This window comes from Convolutriloba macropyga, chromosome 10 (genome assembly GCF_964194025.1).
Source record: "Convolutriloba macropyga chromosome 10, txConMacr16.3, whole genome shotgun sequence".
NCBI lineage: Eukaryota > Metazoa > Xenacoelomorpha > Acoela > Convolutidae > Convolutriloba > Convolutriloba macropyga.
Genome location: NC_134477.1, coordinates 25,854,496 through 25,881,986, shown reverse-complemented (window position 1 = coordinate 25,881,986; position 27,491 = coordinate 25,854,496). Strand labels below are relative to the sequence as shown.

The 27,491-nt window shown below is 36.2% G+C and overlaps 1 protein-coding gene across 5 annotated transcripts in view; it reads left to right on the top strand.

The window, feature by feature from the left end:
• Positions 1–14,235: 14,235 nt before the first annotated feature.
• Positions 14,236–27,491, top strand: part of LOC142348387 (kappa-type opioid receptor-like) — a 53,952-nt gene continuing 40,696 nt past the window's right edge. For all 5 annotated transcript variants that reach the window (XM_075399720.1, XM_075399715.1, XM_075399718.1 and 2 more), the window contains exons 1-4: positions 14,236–14,537; positions 20,205–20,341; positions 20,846–21,016; positions 22,240–22,358. In XM_075399720.1, the coding sequence (XP_075255835.1) occupies positions 14,437–14,537; positions 20,205–20,341; positions 20,846–21,016; positions 22,240–22,358 (528 nt within the window). In that variant the 5' untranslated portion in view covers positions 14,236–14,436. The remainder of the gene's footprint in view (positions 14,538–20,204; positions 20,342–20,845; positions 21,017–22,239; positions 22,359–27,491) is intronic.

Here is a 27,491-nt window from a genome sequence, read left to right as displayed (position 1 = left end):
ACGCCCTTGCATGCGGTGTCTCGGTCCACAACTGAATCATTAGAGCAATATAGCTTCTATCCGCATGCAAGACTTTTTTTTTGTTTTCAGTTACAACATCCAACCATTCCTTAGGGTAAACTGAATCTGGGTTCTCGGTTTTACCGATCAAGTCAAAGAGTTCCTCGTTTTTCTGCATCATCTTACTGGAGACATCCTTCAACTTAGAAATCAAGCGTTTAACTTTAGCCCTCCTGTTCTGGCGGTCTATGGCTTTAGTGATGTCCTTGTAGATGTTACGTAACTTGGAGTTGAGATTAAATCTTGCACTGTAGAGCTTCAATTTCTCAATTAATTGGGTCAAGATCTTGAAATGGCTAACTCCTCAATGTTAGGTATCATCCAAAAAAACACGTGGAATGAAGGTCATACCGAACTGAAACGAACAGTACCTAATCAAGCCACCTAAGAACATGAAAATGATCACCGAGTTACAGTACTCGGTGAAAGTGAGCAAAAAAGGGTTGGGTGCGCCTAGCATGCATTTAAGCAACACGTAACTAAACAGAAGGACAGGCGACTGGGGATAGAGCCGAGAGGAAAAGGCACGACGGAACGGTACACAAAACCGACGAGGAGAGAACGACGGGCTAATGGCGAAAAACAATGTAGGAATTGGAATTGAACGGGCGGAAGCGCGGGTAAGACTCGTGAAACGAAACAGACGGGATGAAAACGCCGGCAAACGACGCAAAACGAGACGGAGAACAAAGCGGACTGAACGAAAATGTCGAGCGGGCAGTGGAACGAAACGGGAAGTCGGGAAAGAGCGGGGGAAAAGAGCAAACCACGAGCACGGAGGCAGGGAAGTACTATGCTAGCAGACCACAGCTACAATTTAAACCAAACAAAATAGCCGTAACTCCAGAATAAACCTATATCGCACCCTCGAAAGAGGAGAGATGCTACTGCAATACAGAGAAATGCTACTGCAATAGAGCAAATCATTTTGTTTTATTATACCAACAACAAACTGTTTTTAGCAGCGCTAAAAATACTAAAAAAGTGAAAAGACCCAAACTTTTACTAGCGGTACTTCTAGAACAAACTTAAGTCTCAGCCTAGCAATACCCAAACCAAAACAACTAGTCAGTATACTAACAATAACAAACAGACGACAGCAAAGTTAATTATATTACAATAGTGTATTTGTAGATCATGACAGCTCGAAAAGTAGAGAGACAATCTAGCCGTAACTCCAAGATAAATTTAAGTCACACCATCGAAGGCAGCAAGACCAAAACAACTAACAACCATACAATTACCCACAAACATACATCAGCAAAAATAACATACTTCAACAGGGGAGCCGGTAAATTAGTAATTCTGAAAAAGTCAAAAAACAATACAACCGTAACTCCTGAAATTACACCCTAGAAAACTACAAGACCTAAACAACCAGCCAGCATACTAGCAAAACCCACATACAGCAGCAAAACAGAAACATAGTTCATCAGATATGTCAACATACTACATTGAAAAAATGGAAGCGGAGAAATACAAAATTGAAGGCAATGAAACAGAACGACTGAATACAAAAATTAAAAACGAATTTTTTGAAGAGCGGCGTTAATGAAAGAAAAAACAAAACACGAAAATTTGAAAATTTTAAGGAAAAAAATAATCGGACGGTACGATATTGAATCGAGCTACGAGAAGAATATATGGCAGGGCGATTTTTTTGTCTGCCAGAGGTTGTGAAATTGTTTTTACACCTGTATTGAGATGCACACAATTGACGAAATGTCCAGCTGGAAAAGAGATGATTTCGACAATTTTTTTTTCAAAAATTTACAATTTTGTCCAGTTTTTTTTTTGAATTTTTGTCAATTATTTTGCATTTTTGTTAATTACGGAACAGTAATCCAGGAAACTGAATGGTTTTATTCCTGAAAGTATGGTTTATCCATATTCGTTATTGCTTTTTAAAATTTTAATTTGCATCAAAATTGACCCAAAATTAATCAATTTAGCATAATGTTTTCACATTTTTTCTATATAACAGGTTTTTTCAACGATTCCTTTCAAAAAATTTCTGAACCGATGTTTTACGGTCTGAAAAATTTTATGTGGGGGCTAATGGTGACCAAGAGCTTTTGAGGTCTAAATTAATTTCTTCATCAATTTACTGCAATAAAGTTAAATGTTCTGGTCTTTCTGTTTTTTCAGCGCCAGGATGACTTTTTCAGATGTCCTAAGTGACTCCTAGAACCATCCCTTATCCTTCTCAAGATCATACTTCTTGCGTTTCATAAGCAGAAAAAATCGGCATCCTTGTTAATGATATTTATACGTAATCTTACCAGTTGGATGAATTATTGCTCTGGGCTTTTCAAAAACCAAACGATTATTGGTTCATTTTCGGGTTGCCATGTTCCCGCCAATTTGGATTCTCTGTGGCAATTTAATGTGACGTGGCGTATAATGACCACAATGAAATGAATGTTAAATCGAACTAATTACTGGGAGTTCTTATTACTTCTACGTTGTCCCAATTCATTTTCAAATGTCAAGTAAGGTGTTGTGGAATGAATTTGTAAATCAATTGTCACCTAAATTGTTTTAGGATTAATCTAAACCTGAGTTGATGCTTGATTAAAACGACAGTTCTTCATTTTGCCGCGAGCTTGAGAATTGAAATTGTAGTAACCACCTGAATTTAGGGTTGTATAAAATTTTTAGAGAAGTAGGATCTTTTCTGATAGCACCACCCCCTCCCCCCACGCCCTATATAGCCGTTAAACTTGCGCCCCCAAAATCTAAGTTTTCGCAAATTGTAAGAGCGATATTTGCATTTCCTTGAAACAAGAGTGTCTAGGTGGATTGAAGGCACTTTTAGAATAGTTTCCTTAAAAAATTCTAAAATTCCAGCCCTTATTGTAGCCGATAATACCAACAATAATCTAATACAGAATTTTTATTGATGCTTACGTTATATGCAACAAAAATTGGTCGAGTATGTAAAACTTTCAAACCATAGCTGTGCTAGCTTTTAGTAAATGCATGTTGTTCCTATATGTTTACGTATAATATTACTTAGCTTTAACAATATGGTTACACATTTATTAATGGGGGTGCCTAAATAAGCGGGGGGTGCTAGCAGAAAAGATCCGAGAATTATCATGTATAAATAGGATAAGTAACTAAAGGATTATCTTTATTTATAATTGGAGGTAAAAGGTAAAGTTGCCGCTCTATGCTCACCAAAAACGTAGCTGTACGTAATAAAACAGACTACCGAAGTTTCAGTTCATCTTTTTTTTCGTTTTATCGCGCACACTAACTCGATTTATAACATCGTTTAAACATTGATGTCAACATAGCAACAAGTGTTTTTAGACGGAAATTTTTGATTTGGCCGGTATTTTGTCTCGAATCAGTTCAATGCCGGTCACCATATTTTACCGATTGTTTTAAAACATATCTCTAGTCTAATCATTTGTTAAAAGAGAACGTCTAAGTTTCACGTTACTGGACAAAAGAGTCAAAATTTTTGTTGCAAATTTGGAAGTTTATTTGAATCATCTTGAAAGTTGCAATAACATTGGGAACATGCTGCAAGGGCACAAAGGGGACATCAAAGGTTTTCAAAGGCATCAATTCATTGAAGTCTTTCGTCATCTTCTTTGAAATTGGCTCCGAAACTGTAGGCTGAAATGTTGTCAATATCATCAGTGCATCAATTTGTGAGAAAGGGGTAACTCACGTTGCCTAAAACCGGAGCGAGAAAAATCAGAAAAATACTACGGAGAAAAAACGCTGGCGAGGCCAGAAACGGGGCGAACTAACGTGCTTTAAGCCGTGTTTACCATTACGACTCTTGTTTCGCCATCTCGTCTAGGTGTTGCTTCCATGACTCTTCCCAGTGGCCATATGCCTGTTGGTGTTTGGTCTTTCAACACACAAACGATGTCGTTCACTTTGAGCGGTCGATCGTTGCTGTTTGACCATTTTGACCGTCGGCTAAGGGTTGGCAGATACTCTTTCACCAAGCGTCGCCATGTTCTCCCACGTCTGCAAGCTTGCAGGTTGCTGGCCTCAAAATTGTCCTGGTGGCAAGCGATTGAAGGGACGCTGGATGAAAAAGTGGTTCGGAGTCAAGGGTTGCTCGTTTTCGGGCTGCTCAGCAACGTTAGTCAGTGGTCTGTAGTTGAGGATTGTTTCTGTTTCCACCATGATTGTTAGGAAAGTGTCAAAAGAGAGTCTTCTGGATCCTAGAATGAGAAGGAGCGTTCTTTTGGTGCTCTGGATCAAACGCCCCCAGGCGCCAACAAAATGAGGGCCATATGGTGGTTGAATTTCTTCGTTGTATTGGCTACCGCTTAAACTTTGTAGCTTCTGTGATTGGGCAAGGCTTTAACAGTTTTTGTTCAATTCTTCAGAAGCGCCAATGGAGGTTTTTCCGTTGTCGCTGTAAAGAAGTTGGGGCTGGCATCGACGACTGCAAAATCTTCTGAATGCATTGAGAAACGTATCTGTGTTTAGGTCTGGGCACGTTTCTAAGTGAACTGCACGCGTCACCATGCATGTAAATATCAGACCATAATGTTTTTCCGTAACCCCTCTGGAGTCTTCGATGTAGAAGGGTTTAAAGAAATCCACACCAGAATCAGCAAACGGGAACTGTGTTTCTGCTGTTGGAAAACGAAAACTGGTTTATGATGCCATAATTGGTTGAAATATTTTCATGTCAAAGCGTTGAATTAAGAAACAATGAAATCGTACGCTTGTTAACGCTTTCCGAAAGCCAATCACATGGTAACATTGTTGTATGAAGGCTTTTGTTGGTTCTGTGGACTGATGAAAACATACCTGAGTGAAATATTCCAATTACAAACAAACAATTTTGTCCTTGGCGTGCAAGACGATCGGACGTTTTTTCCAAATCCAGTTGTGTTGGCGCATACTGCAGTCGACCACAGGATCGAAGCAATCCGTTCACATCCAACAACGAATTTAGGCATCTTATTTTGCACCTGGAATCGAGTTTAGTTCCACTTTAAAAGGAATGAAATGTGGAGTGGAAAAATTGCCCTGAGACAATTTTAGGAGATAATTTCTTGATGATTGAATGTCTTCAGCTGTGTACTGTTGATTGTTCTTTCGCATTTTTTTCGCGCGATAAATAAAATTGAACACTGTTGCAACTGTCAGAAGAATTTTGTTCCATGCTCGAATCGACGACAGGCGTCTTGGAGATTCTTGTCGCTGCAGCACATGTGGCTCGTGGTTTGTTCATCTCATTCCACGACTACTCATTTTCGCGGAGAAATTGGAGTGGCTCTAACCATTTTTGTTGAATGTCTTTAGTCTCAAGACCGCGAGTGCCGTGATTGGCAGGATTGAGACAAGTAGCGATGTAATGCCATTGCTTCGGCGAGGAAACTTTCTGTATTTTTTGCAATCTGTTTGAAACAGAAACATTTTGCGTCTGTTTTGAGGCTATCCAGTCCAACATTCCTTGGATGTTGGACCAAAGAAAAATTTAACTGAATGCCAATGTCATTTCTCTTTGGATCAGTTGTAGAAGGCGCACTCCTATAACGGCAGCTTCTAATTCCATTTTCGGCACGCTTATTTGTTTAATGGGAGCAACTTTGCATTTTTCTCATTAGAGAACATGCTCGTGGTGGACTCGTTTGACTATGGGTTGTACAGAAGTAAGCAACGGCTGCCTTAGCTGCCATTGAGGCGTCTGCAATTATATGTAGTTGGATGCTTGTCATTTTGCTGAAATTGCGAACAGTTCTTGGTATTCGGATTTCTGGCATGGCAAAGAAGCTGTTTAGAACTTTTTGATGGGCATTGTGTAGTTCTTGTGGTATCAAATCAACCCATTTTTTTCCAAGTTTCCAAATCTGCTACAGAATCATTTTGATCCTAATTGTCAGAGGAGACAACAAGCCGATCGGATCAAAGATTGAGGATACCAAACTGTATAATTTCCTTTGTGTGTACACTGCTGCATCTTTGGGAAACTGTTGTAGGCGAAACATGACAAAATCATCATCCAGTGTGTTTGAAACAAAATTTTTCAAGCTGAAGCCGCCTTTTTTCAAGCAGTCTTTTGACTGTGAAATGGAGTTTTTGGCTTCTGCTATTGTTGGCATAGACTGGATATAGTCATCCATATAAAAAAGGCGCTTAATGGCTCAATGGTTATCTTCAGCACATTTGTGAAGCACATAAATTGCGTAAAATGTGAGCATGTAGCACCGAAGATTAACCTAGTAAACTGGAATTGTCGGATGTGCTTGTCTATCATCCAAAGGAAACGATGAGCAGACTGGTCTACTTGTCTGACGGCAATTTGCATAAACATCCCTTCGATGTCTGAAAGGACAGCGACCGGATGTTCTCTGAATCTCAACAAAATTCCAACTATGTTATTCAACAAATCAGGACCAGTTAGAAGGTTTGAGTTCAGTGATTCACCACGAAACTTTGATGCTGCGTTTGCAACTCTTCTCACTTTTCCGGGTTTACTTGGATTAGTGACTGGATGATGAGGTAAGTACCATATTGACTCTGGGGGTGGTGCTTGCATTTTGACTGGCTTGACCAAATTTTTATCCAAGTCTGTTTTGAGTGCCTGGTTGTACTTCTGATTGAGACCGTGATCGTTTTGTAGTCGTTTTTGTAGACTCCTTAGTTGATTGACTGCTGAGAAATAGTTATTCTGGAGTTTCTTTACAGGTTTCCAAGGAAAGCCAATCTGATACCTTTCACCATTGAAACAGATTGAGTTTTCAATTGTTTGCACTGCTAATTGGTCTCGTGAGCTGTCTTCATTTTGTTCGGGTAATGTACCTTCAGCTTCTATTTTCCAGAATCTATGAACTAATTCGTCCACTGGTTCTTCTTCAATGTCTTTCCGGCAGACATGCTAAATGAATGAATGGCGCTGGGGCTTGTTTGCGTTTATTGTTTTATGAGATAGCTCGTTTTCTCCAGCGAGAGTCCAACCATGCTTTGTTTTGACGGCGAATGGACGCTTTTTGCTACCTTGGATTACAACGATTGGATATGTGAAGGCAAACGTATTGACACCGAGAAGGGCACCTATTGCACCGTTGGCTATTTCTGGGAAATAAATGTGACTAAGTTCCTTGAAGGTGTCGCATAATTGATTGAGTTCAAGAACGTTAGCGGCTGATACATTGAGACATGGCGTGCTATAGGTTCTTGCAATAGTGAATTGCTGATTGATTTTGTCAAAAGGCGTTACTGTCACTGTTTCACTTATTTTTGACAGTCGCATTTCATGTTTAGTGTTTAGGTACTGCAGAGTTGTTGATGCTTGTGCTTCGCAGGGAAGCTCAAGAAGGCTAGTAACGTTATCCAGCTGGAAGGTGAACTAGCTTCCGGGGTCGATCAGGGCGTAGGTATTAAACACTTGAAACTGGTAGTATTTGTAGTTGTTCATTCCATTCAGACGGAGGAATCGTATTTCGATTGATACTGAATTTTTGGGTTGGATTCGAAGTAATCAAATGGGCTCGTTGAAAATTTTGTTGTGGTAATTGTTGTTAACAAGATAACGATTGACCAAATCTGGTGTGCTGTCTTTTTTTGTTGACGGGTTCAGTACTTTTGTTTTGATTTTGTTGTTGAACGATTGACTGGGTTTGCTGGCTGGTCAGATTTTGTGTCGGCTTACTGGGGTTGCTTGTTGAGAAAGCAGCGGTGGGCCGCTCAACTTGTTTTGAAGGATCATGCAAAGTTGTGTGCTGAAATCCTGTACATGTTTGGCATCGTTTTTTGCACGGACGTGACTGCTTAAAGTGTTTGTTGCTTAAACAGTTTGAGCAAAGATTGTTCTTGCTCACAATTTCATACCTTTGGTCTGGCGAACATTTCTGGTATTCACGGTTTGTAGCGAGTGTGTGACTTCCTTTGCATTTTTCGCAAGACTTGTTTGACTGATCACTATCTTTACGCGAAGGAAAGGATGGTTGACCATGCTGGTTTGCAGGGCGACTTTAGTGCCATGAATTCTGTTTCCAATTGTTTGCTCAATTATCAGAAAAATGATTCATAGCATTGCTTTTCCTTTTATCTTTGTTGTTGTTAATTCTGCTAATGTTATTATTGTTTTGACGGAGAGTGTTTAAACTGCTTATGAACATTTTCTCTGTTGACTTTGTCGTATACTTGGGCCTTTACTTCAAGCCACTTTTGGAATTCAGAGAGTGTTGGCTGATTACCAATTGATGTGATTGTATGTTCTGTCCATTTTATCAAAATGTTACTGGAATTTTTTCTTTTCCCTTCTTCATCAATGTTGAGCTTTGCAAGTTAGCTTTGAAACCTAAATAATCAAAAGCTTGAACTAACCGTTTGAGAAAAGAAGCAAAAGATACAAAATTTTGTTTGTTGTAAACAATGTTCGGACGCCAGGCTTCCAAATGATTGATGAAAGCATTCACAACAATGCTAGGATCCCCAAAGTGATCCATAAGCTCTTTCAACGCAATCAGGTAGTAAGCAGGTTCACACGAATAAGCTTGAATTTTTGCCTTGGATTTTCCTACGACCGTGTTTTGCAGGTATGTTATACGGTGTGTATCTGTAAGACTGATATTATTGTGGACAGGGTTGAAAAAATTGTTTTTCCACTCATGGTATTATTGTTATAAGAGGAAGTTTAAGGGAACACTTATTTGTGGTTTGTAAATTAAAATTGTGATCAAATGGGTTGTTTCTGTTTGTATTTCAGTTTGTACCTGAAAATGTTTGTTTGTTTCGAGTTTCCCGAAACGTTTGGTTGGCTAATATGTTGAGCAAGGGGGGATGAATGGCTGTATGGTAGTTTGTAAATGGATTTTCCGGAGTAAGCGGAAAATAAGTGGCTGTGATGATGTGAAGCAGACAAAGTTGGTACCTTGCTTGTTGAGTGTTGCATTGGTGGGGGAAAATTCCATCGTTTGGTTCTTCCGTTCGATTTCTATTGCTAAAATGAACTCCAGTTGGGTAATGTGGGTTCTGAAATTGTTGGGAAACGTTTGTTTGCGGTACTGTAGGTAACGACATTGCTGATACCAGTTTCCGCTGTTGTGGTTTTTGCTGATTTGATAAGCTGCAAATCGAGTGTTTGAAACGGTTTGAGCAGTTGAAATTTGATTCTGGTCAAATTGCAGGGGATTGTGGCGACTGTTTTTGTAACAATATGGATTTGACGTGGTGTCATTTGTCACTCTGTTTGTTGCTTTTTCCAAATGAAATTGATGCTGAAGCATTTGCTCATTTAAAACGCATGAACTGGACGTTTGGTATGTATTGGTTTTGCTAACTGAGCAGTTATGTTGTAATGAGTTTTGTAAATCTAATGCAAGACGTTATATGCTTTGATCTTCTCTTTCGTTTTTTAACGGAACAGAAGACTTTTCGTTTGGTCTAACTGTGGCACTTGCTGGTTGATTCATTGGCTCATCAGGCAATGGGATCAACTTTGAACTAGAGAACTGGTTCAATTCTCCAATTGATGAGTGAATAAATTCCGGCTGGTTATCAAGAGATTCAACAGGAAATAAGACTGCAGTTTTGTTCAATGGAATGGAGGGTTGTTGGATTGAAGAAAACTGATTGAAGGTGTTCTCTTGTTTTCGTAGACCCACGTTGTTTTCTGGGGATTGATGATTACTCAAAACAAAACTGTTTTGAACCTTTGTTCTAAGTATTTGAGTTGGCGCTGGTGTGGAGGCTGCTAACAACGACATTGATTGATTAAGATGTTTCGTTGTCGTAGAGTCTTCTACTGGTTCCTCAGTCCGTTCTCTAGAAACCTGGGAAAATTGCTGGTTGTTCTGGAGGGAGGAACTTTGACAGAAGATTGGGGTTACTTTGTCCTTGCGGAAGGAAAAACGATGGTTTCGCCGGTCTCTTGGGGGGACTTGGGGTGACACACCGCTGACGGAGATCCATACTGTCAAGTCGTCTTTTACTTATTTTTGAAAAACGGGTGTCGGTCGCCGTGACTCAAGTTGTCTTCGTGATGACTGTGAAACGCAGCTAATGTCATCGCGTACTCGAGTGGATGATTGACTCAATTGACCATCATAGTAGAGACTGTTGACTTCCAGTTCCAACTTCTCAAGACAAGAGATCAAGTTTGAGTGACGTTTCATGTCGGAGTTTCTACTATTAGAGCTTACTTTCACCATCATGATGCTGTCGAGGTTTGTCTTCAGCTCTTCAACGCTCTCCTTGGTTTTGTTGATCAACAATGAAAGATTGCGGAAGCTTTTTCTCTGCTCAACGGATGTTTGCAAGAGATCAAGCTGACTTTTCCTGTTGAGCTCAGTCATTTTGAACGTGTTCAGTGCGTATTGTAGACTCCGGTTATTTTCTTTTGTCATTTTGATGAACAAGTTGTAGTCAACCCGTAATTGTTCTGTCGTATGTAAATTAAAGGTAAAAAAATGGGCTCAAAATTTACGGACCGACAACTTTTTTGGTAAATTAAAAAAACCTCTTATGTTTATGTATGCTAATCAGCCTAACTTTTTTCGTTCAAGAAATAGCGACGAAAATTTTTACAAAAACAAGAGTTCTAAATGTGTTTGTTTTGTGGTGCTAAATCTAGCTAAAAATTTGCTCACAAAAAGGAAAATCTATGCATTCGCGCTTGTGTAGGGTTGATTTGTTGAACAGGACCAAATAATATTGTTTTTACATATATGATTTCGCAAAAATTCTCCTGCAAGCTTTGATTCTCCTTTAATCACAATCAAGGTACCAGAATACTTTTACTGAATTGTTTTGCTTTTTTTTTGTGTGTGTGTGTGTGGAGTCTTAGGAACAAATAAAACCTAAAAACCAAACAAACTCAATCTGTATTGATACTTCTCTTCTGCAAAACAACTTACATTTCTTTTGAATTTAAAATGTGGTACGACCAAGCAACGTGAGCTACAGACAAGCAGAGAAGACTGGTTGCTTAAATGCTGGGTCTACTTTGAAGCTCTTTTCCAAAAAATTCTGTTTTGCGGTTCTTATGAAGTTAAGGACAATTGCTACCATAAACTGCTTCTCTTTCTTTCTGGATATTATCTGCCACCCATGAATTGCTCATCTTTACTTTGGTGACTACTGCGACCCAAAGGAAACACACTTCTCTTCAATTGGTGACTACTGAGACCAAAGGGGAAAAAGGGACTTCTTTCCGCAAATTTTTAGACCGCGGACAAAAACAGAAGAGACGTTTGAGTTTTCCAACTTAAAGGGATTATATGCGTTAGCACATTTGAGCGGGGAAATTTTTGCGATCTTTTGTGTTATCTTGTTTTTGAGAAAAAGGAAGGGGATCTTATCATCTCCTTTTAATTTTCTTGAGAAGGAGTTTTCAGGGTATACTACCCCCTTAACTAGGCGCGCGGCTAGTAGCCTGCATAAAATGAAACAAAGTAGACGTAAATGTTGAATTTTCCTAGGAATATAGACCACCCCATTAATTAGGCTCGCGGCTAGTAGTATGCAATTAAGATATATGAAAACACAAACTCCTCTGTATGTTTTTTTTTGTTAAAAGCTTTTCAGGAATTTTTGTGTCTGCTTTTTACGGTTTTGCAGAATGATTATTTTTCTTCTCAGCTTGTTTTGTAGTGAACTGAGGATGTTGATTAAACTGCTCTTTTTGAAACTTATTGAAAATTTTTTGAGACGTTAGAAAAAACGCTTTTTCTTTTACTTTTTACTTTTATATAGCAGAGATGCAATTTTGCCATTTTTTGTTGCTTTTTTGCAGTTTTGCGAGGGGACGAGATAAATTGTTGGATTGTTTTCAAACAGGGGGAAGGGCGTGTTTAAACGTTTTTTTATTTCCTGAAAATTTCCAATAAATCTTAGAAAAACGTTCTTTGAATTTTTCAAAGTCTAAGAAGCAAATTTGTTAAAATTTACTTGTCAAAAGCAACGTCGATAAACTGACTTTGAAGCTTGTTTTCTAACAAACGCCAGTGGCCTAATCAACAGGTTTGTGTGTAACTATTAAATGTTTTTTTCAAAACGTTAGGAAAACGTTTTTTGAACTTTTTGAGTCAAAGAAGCAATTTTTGTTAAAATTGAGTTGCATCTTCACTAATATGCAAAGTCGATAAACTGATTCTGGAGCTTGTTTCCTAATAAACCACATGGGGAATCAATAAATTTCAGTTGATCTATTGAACATTTCATTCAAAACGTTAGGAAAACTATTTTTGAATTTTTTGAGTCAAAAAAGCAATTTTTGTCAAAACTGAGATGCCTCTTTTGTAGAAGGAAAAGCCGATAAACTGACTGTGACTCTTGTTTTCTGACAAGCCCAGATGGGCTAATCAATGGGTTTTTTTTGGATTTATTAAAATGTTTTCACTAAAGGTTTAGAAAAGGTTTCTTTGTTTTTTGACGTTCAAAAAAGCACTTTTGAGACCTTTTCGTTTTTTGAGCAAAAATTTTACATTAGGAGTTCAACCAAAATAAAGTTGATTTTAGGTCCAACTGAAGTGTTCTTTTCAATTAAAAATTTTATTTTCATGTAGATTTTTTGCGACAAATTTAGAAAGAATGTTTTTGAATTTTTCCGGTGTAAAAAACGCTAGATCGTTTTTTCGTACAATGTGTGTTTTTTTTTCGTTTATTGCTGACATGTAGTTTCTAGCGGCTATTTTATTCATAAAACATCAACAAAAGCTCGTTGGGGGACAATTTTTGTGTGTTTGAGAATTTGTTTTGCAATAAAATCATACTTTTGGATGTTCTAACCGGGGAAAGGACTTCTGAGGTGACGTCTGGAACCTCGGGCGATCATCTCTTGGTGACGTCTGCAACAAAAATTGTAAGGCCTTCTCGGTCAGGTGACGTCTGAAAACCCTTGAAAAAAACTCTTCCTCTTTGGTTGGTTCGTCTGCAATAAAAAACTCTTCCTCTCGGGTGACGTCGTAGTCTTGAATATCAGTCTTGGGGTGTGCTCATGCCTCGCTTTGTTTCAAAAAAAATTAAAATCAGAAGGTTTTATGTTTTTTTATCAAGGCGGATGGTTACTAAAGTATGTTTTAAAACATATCGCTAGTCTAATCATTTGTTAAATGAGCACGTCTAAGTTTCAGGTTACTGGACAAAAGAGTCAAAGTTTTTGTTGCAAATTTGGCGGTTTTCTTGAATCATTTTTAAAGTTGCAATATTATTGCCACAACCAATGAATGCAAAATCCCGGTATTTATAGAGCCGAATCTTGTTTGATTTGATAGGTTTCATGATCAGGATTACTTAAAATCATTACTTAGAAATCATTTTGAAGCTTTTTTTGATAAAAAGACAAAAATCGTTTCCCTCATTGTAAGAATTGAAAGAATATATGGCCATATAAAATTTAGATTGTACAACAAGTGATTTTTTCGACTTTAGATTTCTGTTTGAATGCCTTGAAATATGAAAAAAAAGTGTAAGAGTCCCTTGAAATATGAAAAAAAAGTGTAAGAGTCCCGCAACTTAAGTATACGTAAGACGTCAGCATGCACAAATTTAATTTCTTTAAAGAATCTACTTTTAATTTTCTATTGAATAATGCCACAGTCAAAGATTGAACAGTGTTTTAGTAATAGTATATTTTTATATGTGGAATGCTATGTTCAAATAAGCAACTGTTGATATACATCGTGCCGAATAAGTTGTGTTTCTATTTTTTTGGTAAGTTGCTTGACAAACGACGGAATGGAACCATTATGTGCAAATGCATATATTGGATGTGCCTTGTTTTCATAATTAGCGAATAATAGAGCTTCCACGCCTATATACTGCAAAGTCATGTCAAATTTCTATACAAATAAAAAATAGAGAAAGCGTTGCTTTTCCGTTTTTCTTTCATTAAACTAACAAAAGCGATCTGCTAGATTTTCATTCTAGGAAATTTCAAATTCATAGATCATTAAATCTCAACGTCCGATAATTCAAGTGACAAGCTCACCTCGATGACGTCACTTCTCACTATTGTTTGTTTGATTGTTTGTTTGTTTTATGAGTACAAAGACGGAATTCAATGGAAAATCCCTTGTTTGAGTACACCCCTATTAATGGCCGATGAAAGTGAATTGGAGTAATAAATCAATTAAATCAACTTAAAAGAACAATCCTCACTAATTTGATCCCCTAACACCTCAACTAGATCAATCGCCTCCAATTTGTACTCGAAATACTCACTTTGATTGATATGAACAACAACTGACGCACTATTTGAAGAAATAATGGACAAAAAAACACATAAACAAACTGAATTTTCGTTTCTTCTCATTAATAATTGTGTTTTCATCGAAAGCAGAAAGATATTAAAAAGAAACCCGTTCATTTTTTAAATAAAATTATTAATTGACAGAGAAAGTTTATTTTTTGCTCTCGAATCCAAGTGCTAAATGAGTTCTGAAGATGATGTTCAACGTGTCCACTGAGAAGACTGAAGATATTGAGATAACATCACCCGAAGTGAATGAGAGTGGTGACCCTATCACTCTAGACTGGATCAGGAGGTAAGGAAATGATAGATCATCTCTACAACCTCACAAACTTACTGGAAGGTTTTGATCTTATATGATACTTTATTTAAGACAAGATATAATTAAAGAAATCCTTTCCAGCTAAAAAATAGTATTCATACAATTATGAACTTTTATAGTATTTTTCCTTTTAATTGAATTTTTGTTTGGTGAGATCTGACAACGGTCTCATCAAACTGTCCCATAAATCATTCACAGGAAAATGACCAAACTTTGAAACTGGAAAATGACCAAAATATGTTGATACGTATTGTATCAAAATATGAAAGAGAATCAATTCCAAACTCTGATCAAATCAACCGTAATACTGTTGGATCTTGGTAGAGGAAATAATTATTAAACCAACAAAAAAGACAATTTTGTTACTATGACCAGACTTAATTGCGCCCTCAAACTTTTCTCTGATTAATTCCAATTGCGCTCTGTATCGTCTCTCATTAGTAGACCAACTTGCAACCGAAATAGTTTACGATGAGAACTTCCTGCGTCTGTGAACAGACTAGCTTGCGTTTTTGATGTCGTCCGGACATTGAGCGGAGAAGTAAACACGAGACCACTCGAGTGGGTCTGATCAGGAGTCAAATCGGTCTGGTAACCTTTAGAAAACCGTCTGTTTTAGTTTGAGCCGGTGGTTGTAAACAACATCACCCTGCTCAAATAACTTAGTAGCATACAACTCAAATACCAACTCCATTAAGGGTGTAAACAACACAGCACAACGGTCAGGACCTTTTCCCTAGCCGCTAGGGATAGAAGTCCTGGCCATTGTGTTGTGTTGTTCATAATCAAAAGAATAAACTTACCTATTAAGAAAGCTGATTGTTTTTATTAGAATAATCAGAGCCTGATCTTGTCTATAAGAAAACCGCATTGAGGCTTTTCATTAAAATAATCAGACCAGTTTTACCTACAAAATGAAGCAGCAATGAGGGATGTTGATTCAAAAAATCATAAGACCAATTCTATCCATAAAGAAAATTAGCACTGCGAGTTTTTATTAACGTAATAAAAAAAACTTATCTGCGCCATAAAGAAAAACAGCACTGAATGTTTTTTATTAAAATAATCAAAGGACTAGTTTTATCTATAAAGAACAAAACACTGAGTAATTTGGATAAAGATAATCTGACGCTAATTATAATAAAGTCTAATTTCTGATGCTTCAATTAGAGTTTGACGTCATTCATTCACTATCAGATGAGCTAAAATTAAGTAAATATAGCGGTTTGTTAAGTGAGTTTAATCTTTGAACGTTTTGATCTCAATATGAAAATTGAGGACAAAGCTGGCGAATTGCTTTCATTGATTTTGTAATTTATCAAAAAAATAATCAATGGCCGCAAACAAAATACAGAGCGAAGCATAAAATTGAAATTAAAAAAGCATACTCAAAATTGCGGACCTGGATGACAATACCCCTGCTCACAAATTGCGTTCATTTATGACATAAAAACGTGATTTTTACGAGATCAGTGACGGAAATTTGTAAGGATTGTCTGAAGTTTTATTGTCACGGTTGCCCACAGATTAACCATTTTTCTCCCACGCAAGAATGAGTGACAAAATTTCGTCACTCGAGTTCGCAAACGCCAACTCTGCTGAACTTGTAGGATTGGCGACGTAATGGCCCTAATGGACTAGCTTGCGTTTTTGATGTCGTCCGGACATTGAGCGGAGAAGTAAACACGAGACCACTCGAGTGGGTCTGATCAGGAGTCAAATTGGTCTGGTAACCTTTAGAAAACCGTCTGTTTTAGTTTGAGCCGGTGGTTGTAAACAACATCACCCTGCTCAAATAACTTAGTAGCATACAACTCAAATACCAACTCCATTAAGGGTGTAAACAACACAGCACAACGGTCAGGACCTTTTCCCTAGCCGCTAGGGATAGAAGTCCTGGCCATTGTGTTGTGTTGTTCATAATCAAAAGAATAAATTTACCTATTAAGAAAGCTGATTGTTTTTATTAGAATAATCAGAGCCTGATCTTGTCTATAAGAAAACCGCATTGAGGCTTTTCATTAAAATAATCAGACCAGTTTTACCTACAAAATGAAGCAGCAATGAGGGATGTTGATTTAAAAAATCATAAGATCAATTCTATCCATAAAGAAAATTAGCACTGCGAGTTTTTATTAACGTAATAAAAAAAACTTATCTTCGCCATAAAGAAAAACAGCACTGAATGTTTTTTATTAAAATAATCAAAGGACTAGTTTTATCTATAAAGAACAAAACACTGAGTAATTTGGATAAAGATAATCTGACGCTAATTATAATAAAGTCTAATTTCTGATGCTTCAATTAGAGTTTGACGTCATTCATTCACTATCAGATGAGCTAAAATTAACTAAATATAGCGGTTTGTTAAGTGAGTTTAATCTTTGAACGTTTTGATCTCAATATGAAAATTGAGGACAAAGCTGGCGAATTGCTTTCATTGATTTTGTAATTTATCAAAAAAATAATCAATGGCCGCAAACAAAATACAGAGCGAAGCATAAAATTGAAATTAAAAAAGCATACTCAAAATTGCGGACCTGGATGACAATACCCCTGCTCACAAATTGCGTTCATTTATGACATAAAAACGTGATTTTTACGAGATCAGTGACGGAAATTTGTAAGGATTGTCTGAAGTTTTATTGTCACGGTTGCCCACAGATTAACCATTTTTCTCCCACGCAAGAATGAGTGACAAAATTTCGCCACTCGAGTTCGCAAACGCCAACTCTGCTGAACTTGTAGGATTGGCGACGTAATGGCCCTAATGGACTAGCTTGCGTTTTTGATGTCGTCCGGACATTGAGCGGAGAAGTAAACACGAGACCACTCGAGTGGGTCTGATCAGGAGTCAAATTGGTCTGGTAACTTTTAGAAAACCGTCTGTTTTAGTTTGAGCCGGTGGTTGTAAACAACATCACCCTGCTCAAATAACTTAGTAGCATACAACTCAAATACCAACTCCATTAAGGGTGTAAACAACACAGCACAACGGTCAGGACTTTTTCCCTAGCCGCTAGGGATAGAAGTCCTGGCCATTGTGTTGTGTTGTTCATAATCAAAAGAATAAACTTACCTATTAAGAAAGCTGATTGTTTTTATTAGAATAATCAGAGCCTGATCTTGTCTATAAGAAAACCGCATTGAGGCTTTTCATTAAAATAATCAGACCAGTTTTACCTACAAAATGAAGCAGCAATGAGGGATGTTGATTCAAAAAATCATAAGACCAATTCTATCCATAAAGAAAATTAGCACTGCGAGTTTTTATTAACGTAATAAAAAAAACTTATCTTCGCCATAAAGAAAAACAGCACTGAATGTTTTTTTATTAAAATAGTCAAAGGACTAGTTTTATCTATAAAGAAAAAAACACTGAGTAATTTGGATAAAGATAATCTGACGCTAATTATAATAAAGTCTAATTTCTGATGCTTCAATTAGAGTTTGACGTCATTCATTCACTATCAGATGAGCTAAAATTAACTAAATATAGCGGTTTGTTAAGTGAGTTTAATCTTTGAACGTTTTGATCTCAATATGAAAATTGAGGACAAAGCTGGCGAATTGCTTTCATTGATTTTGTAATTTATCAAAAAAATAATCAATGGCCGCAAACAAAATACAGAGCGAAGCATAAAATTGAAATTAAAAAAGCATACTCAAAATTGCGGACCTGGATGACAATACCCCTGCTCACAAATTGCGTTCATTTATGACATAAAAACGTGATTTTTACGAGATCAGTGACGGAAATTTGTAAGGATTGTCTGAAGTTTTATTGTCACGGTTGCCCACAAATTAACCATTTTTCTCCCACGCAAGAATGAGTGACAAAATTTCGTCACTCGAGTTCGCAAACGCCAACTCTGCTGAACTTGTAGGATTGGCGACGTAATGGCCCTAATGGACTAGCTTGCTTTTTTGATGTCGTCCGGACATTGAGCGGAGAAGTAAATTCGAGACCACTCGAGTGGGTCTGATCAGGAGTCAAATTGGTCTGGTAACCTTTAAAAAACCGTCTGTTTTAGTTTGAGCCGGTGGTTGTAAACAACATCACCCTGCTCAAATAACTTAGTAGCATACAACTCAAATACCAACTCCATTAAGGGTGTAAACAACACAGCACAACGGTCAGGACCTTTTCCCTAGCCGCTAGGGATAGAAGTCCTGGCCATTGTGTTGTGTTGTTCATAATCAAAAGAATAAACTTACCTATTAAGAAAGCTGATTGTTTTTATTAGAATAATCAGAGCCTGATCTTGTCTATAAGAAAACCGCATTGAGGCTTTTCATTAAAATAATCAGACAAGTTTTACCTACAAAATGAAGCAGCAATGAGGGATGTTGATTCAAAAAATCATAAGACCAATTCTATCCATAAAGAAAATTAGCACTGCGAGTTTTTATTAACGTAATAAAAAAAACTTATCTTCGCCATAAAGAAAAACAGCACTGAATGTTTTTTATTAAAATAATCAAAGGACTAGTTTTATCTATAAAGAACAAAACACTGAGTAATTTGGATAAAGATAGTCTGACGCTAATTATAATAAAGTCTAATTTCTGATGCTTCAATTAGAGTTTGACGTCATTCATTCACTATCAGATGAGTTAAAATTAAGTAAATATAGCGGTTTGTTAAGTGAGTTTAATCTTTGAACGTTTTGATCTCAATATGAAAATTGAGGACAAAGCTGGCGAATTGCTTTCATTGATTTTGTAATTTATCAAAAAAATAATCAATGGCCGCAAACAAAATACAGAGCGAAGCATAAAATTGAAATTAAAAAAGCATACTCAAAATTGCGGACCTGGATGACAATACCCCTGCTCACAAATTGCGTTCATTTATGACATAAAAACGTGATTTTTACGAGATCAGTGACGGAAATTTGTAAGGATTGTCTGAAGTTTTATTGTCACGGTTGCCCACAAATTAACCATTTTTCTCCCACGCAAGAATGAGTGACAAAATTTCGTCACTCGAGTTCGCAAACGCCAACTCTGCTGAACTTGTAGGATTGGCGACGTAATGGCCCTAATTATTCCTAGTAATTGCTGCAGACGGTTCTGTGGTGGGTTCTTACAATGTCATTGCCAAATACAATATTCAAGTTCCAAACAACAACAGAGTACAAAAAAATTGTTGACTTTTATGCTATGATAGCACTTTTATGCTTGCTTTCTTGAATTTGGGCAAAACATCCGGTGTTTTTTAACAATAGTCACACCTGAAAAATAAGAATGAAAAACTCAATATCCTTAACGCTGTTGCTCTGCACCATCGTATAATTTACACGAGTCTACGGCTCCCAGTTATCAAGCATGCCCACTTTAATTTTTCAGACTGATAATTCAGCTATACTTTGTCTCTGGATTTTATTTGTTGTGTCCTGGACCACCTTTGTCCAGGAGTTCCAATCTCATCATCTTACCTCGTCGTACAGACACATTATGTAATTAATAATAAACTTTCATTTTTGCGTGGGATTTTATCCTGCAACATGATGTGATTTCAAATCAAATTTGAGTTCAGCTGTAAGATTTCGTATGTTCATTGATGTCCAGTCCCGTATCTCAGTGAAAAGATACAAAATTCGAATTACGGTGTAATCCAATTTCTCGTTTGTTGAGGTACTTTGGTCTGATTGGAGTGTTTGGAATCATCTTCAACATGTTCACTATCTCCATTGTGGCCAGACTGGGAGGATCCAAGAGTGCCTCTGGACTCTCTGTTCAACTACTGGCTTTCTGGAATTCACTCGCTCTCGGTTAGTTTTCATTGACAATGTATCCCTTTTTAATCTCTGTTGAATCGCTTATTTCAAGTTAATCTGCAGATGTAACTGACTTTCATGTCCCTCAATATGGATGTACGAGGTTTAATTCTAAAATAGAGTTATTGACCTGTTAATCATCAATCTTAAGCTATTGTATAGTTGAGTTATCACACGCTTTTTGACATGCACATCTCTAACTTTATTTGATTTAACTACTGCTTTTTTATACTCGTTATTAATGGTTTCACTCTCTTCCTGCTTTCGGCCTCTTTTCAATCCATTAATAATGATTTGAATAATTGTTTGTTTCAAGTATATTTATCCATATGGTTATAACTTTAATTTACTTGTTGCAAAACAAAAAAAATAATGGGATACGTCAGAAGCAGTAATAGTAGTAATAGTAGTAGTAGTATCGGACTTTGTCGTATTTTCAGTTAGTACCTTAAAGATTCTTATCAACATCGATAGATTCGGTTTTATTTTCTCTTCTAGTGGTGGATGCTCTGTTTGAAATGGTGTTCAAAACTCTGCTTGACTTCAACATCTACGTGGCTGGACCCTGGCCAGAACTGGCATGCAAGACTGTGGGTTGTTTTGACTGGCTAGTGAACCACTCTGCCAACTGGCATGTTGTCCTCATATGTCTCAATCGATATATCTCAGGTACACACAAATCCAGATTCGTCAATATTATACTTAAAGTATTGAGTGAATTAAACAAACTTTTTTTATTTTACTCATTCACGTCTTTTATATTACTCGGGGTTCCATTTCAATCATTTGGTCCGTTTTGGATGTCAAAATGCAACTGCATGCTATCATTATTTGGTTTTTTCCCTCTGTACGTTCCAAATAAACCTTATACAGTAACTTCTTCGTTTTCATATTTTCTAATTTCTCGACTCGTCTTTTGTTGGTCTGAGTTTAAAGCAAATTGATATTGAAGAGCTGTCCCCTCTGTTTGGACGAGAGATATCCAGCACTCTATAATTGCCGTCACAATATCATCATAATAATCTATGAGCTCCACTCTTTCAGGGCGAGTCAAAAGCAAATTCAATCAATCAAACAGTCCCCTCTCGTTGGGCGAGAAATGGTTGCACGCCTCAATGGAGTTTAGTTTTTAATTCAGTACGGTAACTCAAATTAGAATTTTAAAATCCTTTTCAATGCGTGTTCTTGATTAAAAAAAAGCCCAAACCTCAAATTCAAAAAATTTCAATTTGCACCTCGTAAAACGGACACGACTGAACAAAATTTTGAGTTAACTACATGATAAATCTCGCAGATTTACGTGATTTTCCCACACAAGGCTCCATCACAGGGTTTTTGTAATAAAAACATGGTTGTATAGCAGATTGTAGATGATCCAGATTGGCGAAACATTTGAATTCTATCAGACAACCGAAATAACATCCTTTTGTCATTTATAAAATTGATAAAAATCAGTATAACTCAGTTGTTCGCCTTCATTTGTTTGATTTGTTCTAGTTTCATTTAAGGTCCTAATAAACTAATTATACTCATTTAAAAATTTGTAAAGCGTTTCATTACTTTTTATTTAACGTCGCTTCATTTTCTGTTTTTATCCAATGTGAATTGAATGCAAAACTGAAACAAATCGTTTTGCTTCGATAAACTTCTAAACTTCTTTTATTGACGGCTAAGTGAACTCTTTGGCCTTTTAAGTGGACAAGTGTATATCAATGAGATAATACTCAGTCAGAACAATGAATGTTTAATTGACCATTTATCCAATGAACATTTGAAAACACCCACCCCCCTCAATTTCGAAAACATTTTGAGTGCAATCTGAAAGGGTACTAGTTAACATTTAAAGTACGATCTTTAATTGACTTGTGTATCATTTGGCTTCATGCTTTCAGTTGGTCACCCGATCTTCTACCACAAGACGTGGACTAGGAAGCACGTGTGGATGTGCAGCTGGTCTATCATTCTCTTCACTTGGATATCTCAGCTCCCATTCGCATTCTTCTACAGAGCTGTCAGTTTACAAAATATGCTAATTCCTACTTGCATCATTTTTTAACATGTCTCCAGCGGACCGTTATTCTATCATGTTATCAAAAACAAATTGAAATAACCTCAGTCTATTAGAACAACTCTTCAAAAATTATCTCAATTTCTTTAAAAAAAAGATAGAATTGTCAAAAAATTGTTCATCATTTTCTTCACCCTGTGACATCTGTGCTGACTTGTGATCTATTTTCACTGTGAAGTATTGATTTTTCGGCATTACAAATATCTCAAATTTAAATGCTGTTTTTGATATTTTTGGGAGGTTAATTTAGTTCGTCAGCCTTTGCTCCGATCTAAGCGCCAGATTAATAATCCGAAAAAGCAGCACAGCTCTGCAACGTTATCACAATACTTTCCACCCACTCTTTTCTCGCTTTCTTTCTAATGCTGCTAATGTAGAATGGTGAGAAAAAGTGGAAAAGATAAGAATTCTGATCAGTTGCACATCAGCGTAAAATATGCAGCGGTTATAATTGCAATCACAACTGATTGAGGACTTCACCACTGGTTATTATTTCCCTCTCAAAGTTATTCAGCATCTAGGCCTCACCTTGCGGTGAAGTCCTTTTTCAAGGGAAAATTTGTACCGAACTTCTCGATTCAATCAGGACACTACCAGAAGGCTTGTAGATCCACGAGCCTACTGCTCTTAATTGGAGTAAAAGGTTATGCTAAACTTTTCGTATGTCAAAACTAATTTAGCAACCACTTAATGTTTTTATAAACCATTTTTGTTAAAATAAGATTGCCGATGGCGCAAATATCTTGTCAGTGTTCATTGCAAAAAGCAAATTGATGAGTATTAAACCACTTAAAATTATGCCAACCAACGACTCTATGGTTGTAAAGTAAACGTTTAGTCTCCACAAAGGTAAAAAGGGGATATAGAAAAAGACTTTAGTTGAAAGTAAGCTAATTATTTTTAACGAAGAAGTATAGTTGTCCTTATAAACTAATTTTGAGCAATTAGTGGGAGTTTCAGGAAATCAACAGAGATCTGTTAGCTCACTTGTCGATTACAATTGACTCAGAAAATTGTCTTTATAAGGACTATTGAATTTTCAGGAGGAACTTTTATATAAGGAGGAATTATATACTCAAATGGGTTTTTTTGTTCAGACAATTTTGGCCGATCGATATATTCATCATAGTGAAATGTGAGTGGTATCAAGGAAAAGCTCGTCCAGCACAGAATTCGAAATCAAAAAGATTTTTTTGAATTTCGTTTTTTTACGAGGAGTTATCGAGGATTGAAATTTTGTGTGAACACGGTATATTTGGCATGATTCTGTTCACTTTTAGTGTAATATTTCTTCAAATTATGATTTTTCTATTAAAATATTAATTCAAAATTACATTTCACGCCACAAATTGAAACATTTTGTGTTCCTAATGGACAAAAAGCGATAAAAAGGCTAGTTCTGGTCTCATAGGGAAGTTTACTATAAAAAACGAATTCTATTTGAGAGCTCTTTTTTTAAGAAAACTTTATGATTTTTTTTGTTTTTTATGTCAACTAGAGACTAGTCTTTTTTCATATTGAGATTTTGTTAAAGTCAAACGTCATATACAGTTAAATTCGTTTTCAGGGAATGGCTCAAGTTTTTTTTGGCTTCGACTCTGAGTTTTCGTTGAAGAATTTTGAAGAAACTTTTGAAGAATTTTTTTTTCTTTTTGAGGTTTTACTAATTTTTTGGAGTCCTATGGCATAGACTCGTTGACTAAAAGTGAAATAGATATCGTAATGAGCAATAAAATACTCTATCTATTGCTTTGAGTGGACAGCTAAGGCCTGTTAAGGCTTCAAAAGAAATTTTTGATAATTTTTTTGAACATTAACCGATCCCAAACTTTTTTGTGAACTGTAAGTAAATGTCAGTAATGACTGGAGCCCCTCCAACCAAAATAATCTTGTTAGCGTTTTAATCTTTTAACTATTGGTTTTATGACTTTGATGCCATAGGAATTCAGACGAAATTTCAATTTTGTTTTGGATATTTTCGTATTTTTGGTTCCTGTTGAAATCTTTTCACATTTTCCTATTACCGATAGCTCTCATTGGCTCAGAGATGACGTTCGATTGATTGTAGAGAAAGTTTTCAGATAGAAGGTTGTGGTTTAAATGGCTTCAACCTTTGCTTCGAGCACTTTTCTACTGATTTTTTTTATTATTTTCCTGTTTTTGTTGTTGGTTTCAAAGTCATAAGACTTATTGTGATGTCTTGTTGATTAACTTGGGATGAAAAACATCCTTGTTCTCCCGTAGAGCCGTAACTTAGCGTATTTATTGACTTCCGTTGAAAACTCTTTGGAGAAAAATTTTTTTGAACGTAAACCAATATTAAACTTTTCTTTCGTGAAATGCAACAAAGTCTCAGTATTGACTGCACCCCTTTCTTTATACTTGAACCAAAAAAAATCTTTTAGTGGTTTCATCTTCTAACTGTTGGTTTCATGACTTCGATACAGGAGTTATCATAACTTTTTTTAACTTTTGGATTTTTTTCGTAATTTTGTTTCCTTTTGAAATCTGATCACATTATCCTAACATTGATAACTCCCAATGGCTTAGAGAAGACGCTCAATGGATCATAGATAAAATTTTTGGAGAAAATTTTATGGTTTAAATGGCTTCGACACTTTCTTCTCTCACTTTTCTACCGGATTTTTGGTTTCTACCCGTATTTGTTGTTGTTTTCATTGTCATAAGACTTATTTTGATGTCTTATTGAAACTATGAATGATGAACATCCTTGTTATAATCTCTGTTTGATTGATAGTTGAATCCAAGGTTTATCAAATACAAAATTTTCGAACAGGGGAACTTTTTTAAGGAGTATTCTTGAAGTTCATTCGCAACTTTGATAACAAGGACCTTTGGTACATCTGAGAAAATTTTTGCGTGGTTTCAAAATAAAAATGCTTGGTCAGAATGATTAATTATCAATAAAAATTTTCACATCAGTTTAAAAACTTCTTTACTGTTATCTTTGGTGGTTTTGAAAGATTAGAAGGCATATTAGTTGTAAATTATTCAAGGTCAGAATGAATAAGTGCTCATAAAAGTTTTTACATCAGTTTAAGAACTTCTTTAATGTTATCTTTGTGCGTTTTGAAATTCGAAATTTTTTTGTGTTGTAATTTATTCAAGGTTAGTTTTAAATCGGTCCTTTTTTGATAAAGTATAGATAAAATTTTCCGTTCTCATTTCGCACTAATATATTTTCCCAAGTAATACCACGGGATTCAAAGACATAAAAGAACCTATGAACAATAGCACCATCGCCAATTTTTTTAGCGGTACGATTTTATTAATCCTAAATTAGATGCAATTTCTTCAAATCGCAATCTTTCAACAAAGTTCAAATCGCAATCTTTCAACTATATCTGTGAAACTGAGTTCCACAGATATAAAATTGCTATTTCTACCAGTTGATGGGTCGCTCAAGGGTCTGTTTGTTTCTGTTATCCACGTAATATATACTTACTGGCGAAACGACTATGTATCCGAGCGTCCAAAATAAAACGCTAAGTGGCCACCCAAATCCCTCAGTGTGTTCCACCAGGATGACTGAAAAAATGACTTTGCTATGTAATTTGCCAAACTGTTCTATTACGAGCTGAGGTGCCACGTTTGACGCTGAAACATCTTTCAGCACCAGTTTAGTTATGTGTTGCGTTTGAGTACGATCTTCCTGGTTAACAGCTGGAAAAACCATTGTCTGTTTTATTTATATGTAGGCCATATGTAGGCTACACTTTTTATTCCTCTCAAAAAATAGGCTCCATTGATCAGAAGAAGGACCCCAGGTTACCAGTCAGCCTTTTTTGCGAACCCTTGATTCCTTGATTAAAGAGTGGTTATTACGATTTCTACAGTTGAAATAAAGTTAGCCAATTAACAGCTTAACCTGGCATGGCATCAATCATGTTTTGGGAGCTCTTCGAAAATTTTTCAGCTTGGTGTAGGAAAAATGTTGATCTGTTGTCTACTGAACTTTTCGTTTCTTCTAGACATGCTCAATTTCGTAGTCAACGTCGCTGATTTGTGTCAGTGGTTGCTGATGAGGGAATTATCATGAATTTTTAGGTGGACTTGCAAAGATCTTCACAGTTGTACCGTAATTTTGAAAAACGCGAAATTCAAATTTATGTACAAAAACATTGAGTGCTAGTTTCTCCACCATTTTTAGAATATCATGTTGTTCATGTTTTCCAAAAAATCGTCTGGACAACTGTACGTTTTTGCATCAAAAAATAGCAAAGCTGAAGAACAATTGCTACCTCTGTCCCATTGTTTTTTCTTTATCGTTTTGCAATCCGTAATTGTTTTGGTATTTATACTCAATTGTTTTGAAATTCATCTTCTGCCACCGAATTTTCAAGAAAGTCAGAGCCTTCTCTCTAGGTATTCCAAAAGTCTAATTAGCTATTTTTTTTATTATTGAACCACTTATAGTCTTCTGATAATTTTTAAAACTACATCTTTGTCTCTGTATGAAATCTACGACCGTAAAAATTTCCTTTATAAAAAAAACTGAAAAAAGCAACACTTAATCAAGTTTCAATGAGTTTCCGCAACTTTTGTTGTTCTTATTTTTCAAGTTATAAAGTTGTCTGATTGACCGAATAAAAGTTTCAAAAAACTCTGCTTGCCAGTTGCGTTGCATTAAGACCCACATCGCAATTTTTCACCCTGTAGTTTTCGCCACAGTATGAAAGTAGTGGATAAAACAAGGGACTCAACCACCAGCAAAATTTGTCCCTTTCTCCAAACGCTAATCGCGGATGTCGAATCGGGCCAAATTTTACTGTTTGTTGAATCCCTTGTTTTATCCACTACTATATTTGCTCTAAATTCAATAAAAAAATTAATTAAAATAAAAAAAAATAAAAAATCAAAAAATCAAAGCAAAATTTACATTTCACTCTTTAAGAGTGATTCACTCCTACTCGGAGTGATCCCCAGTAGAAAAGATCGCTCTTTTTCTTTTTTTTCTTAAAGAGTGAATCCCTCTTTCTTGATATTTTTTTATTTTTTATACCTTTTATTTCAAATTATCTATACTTTTCAATAAATTTATATTTTCTTTTATTT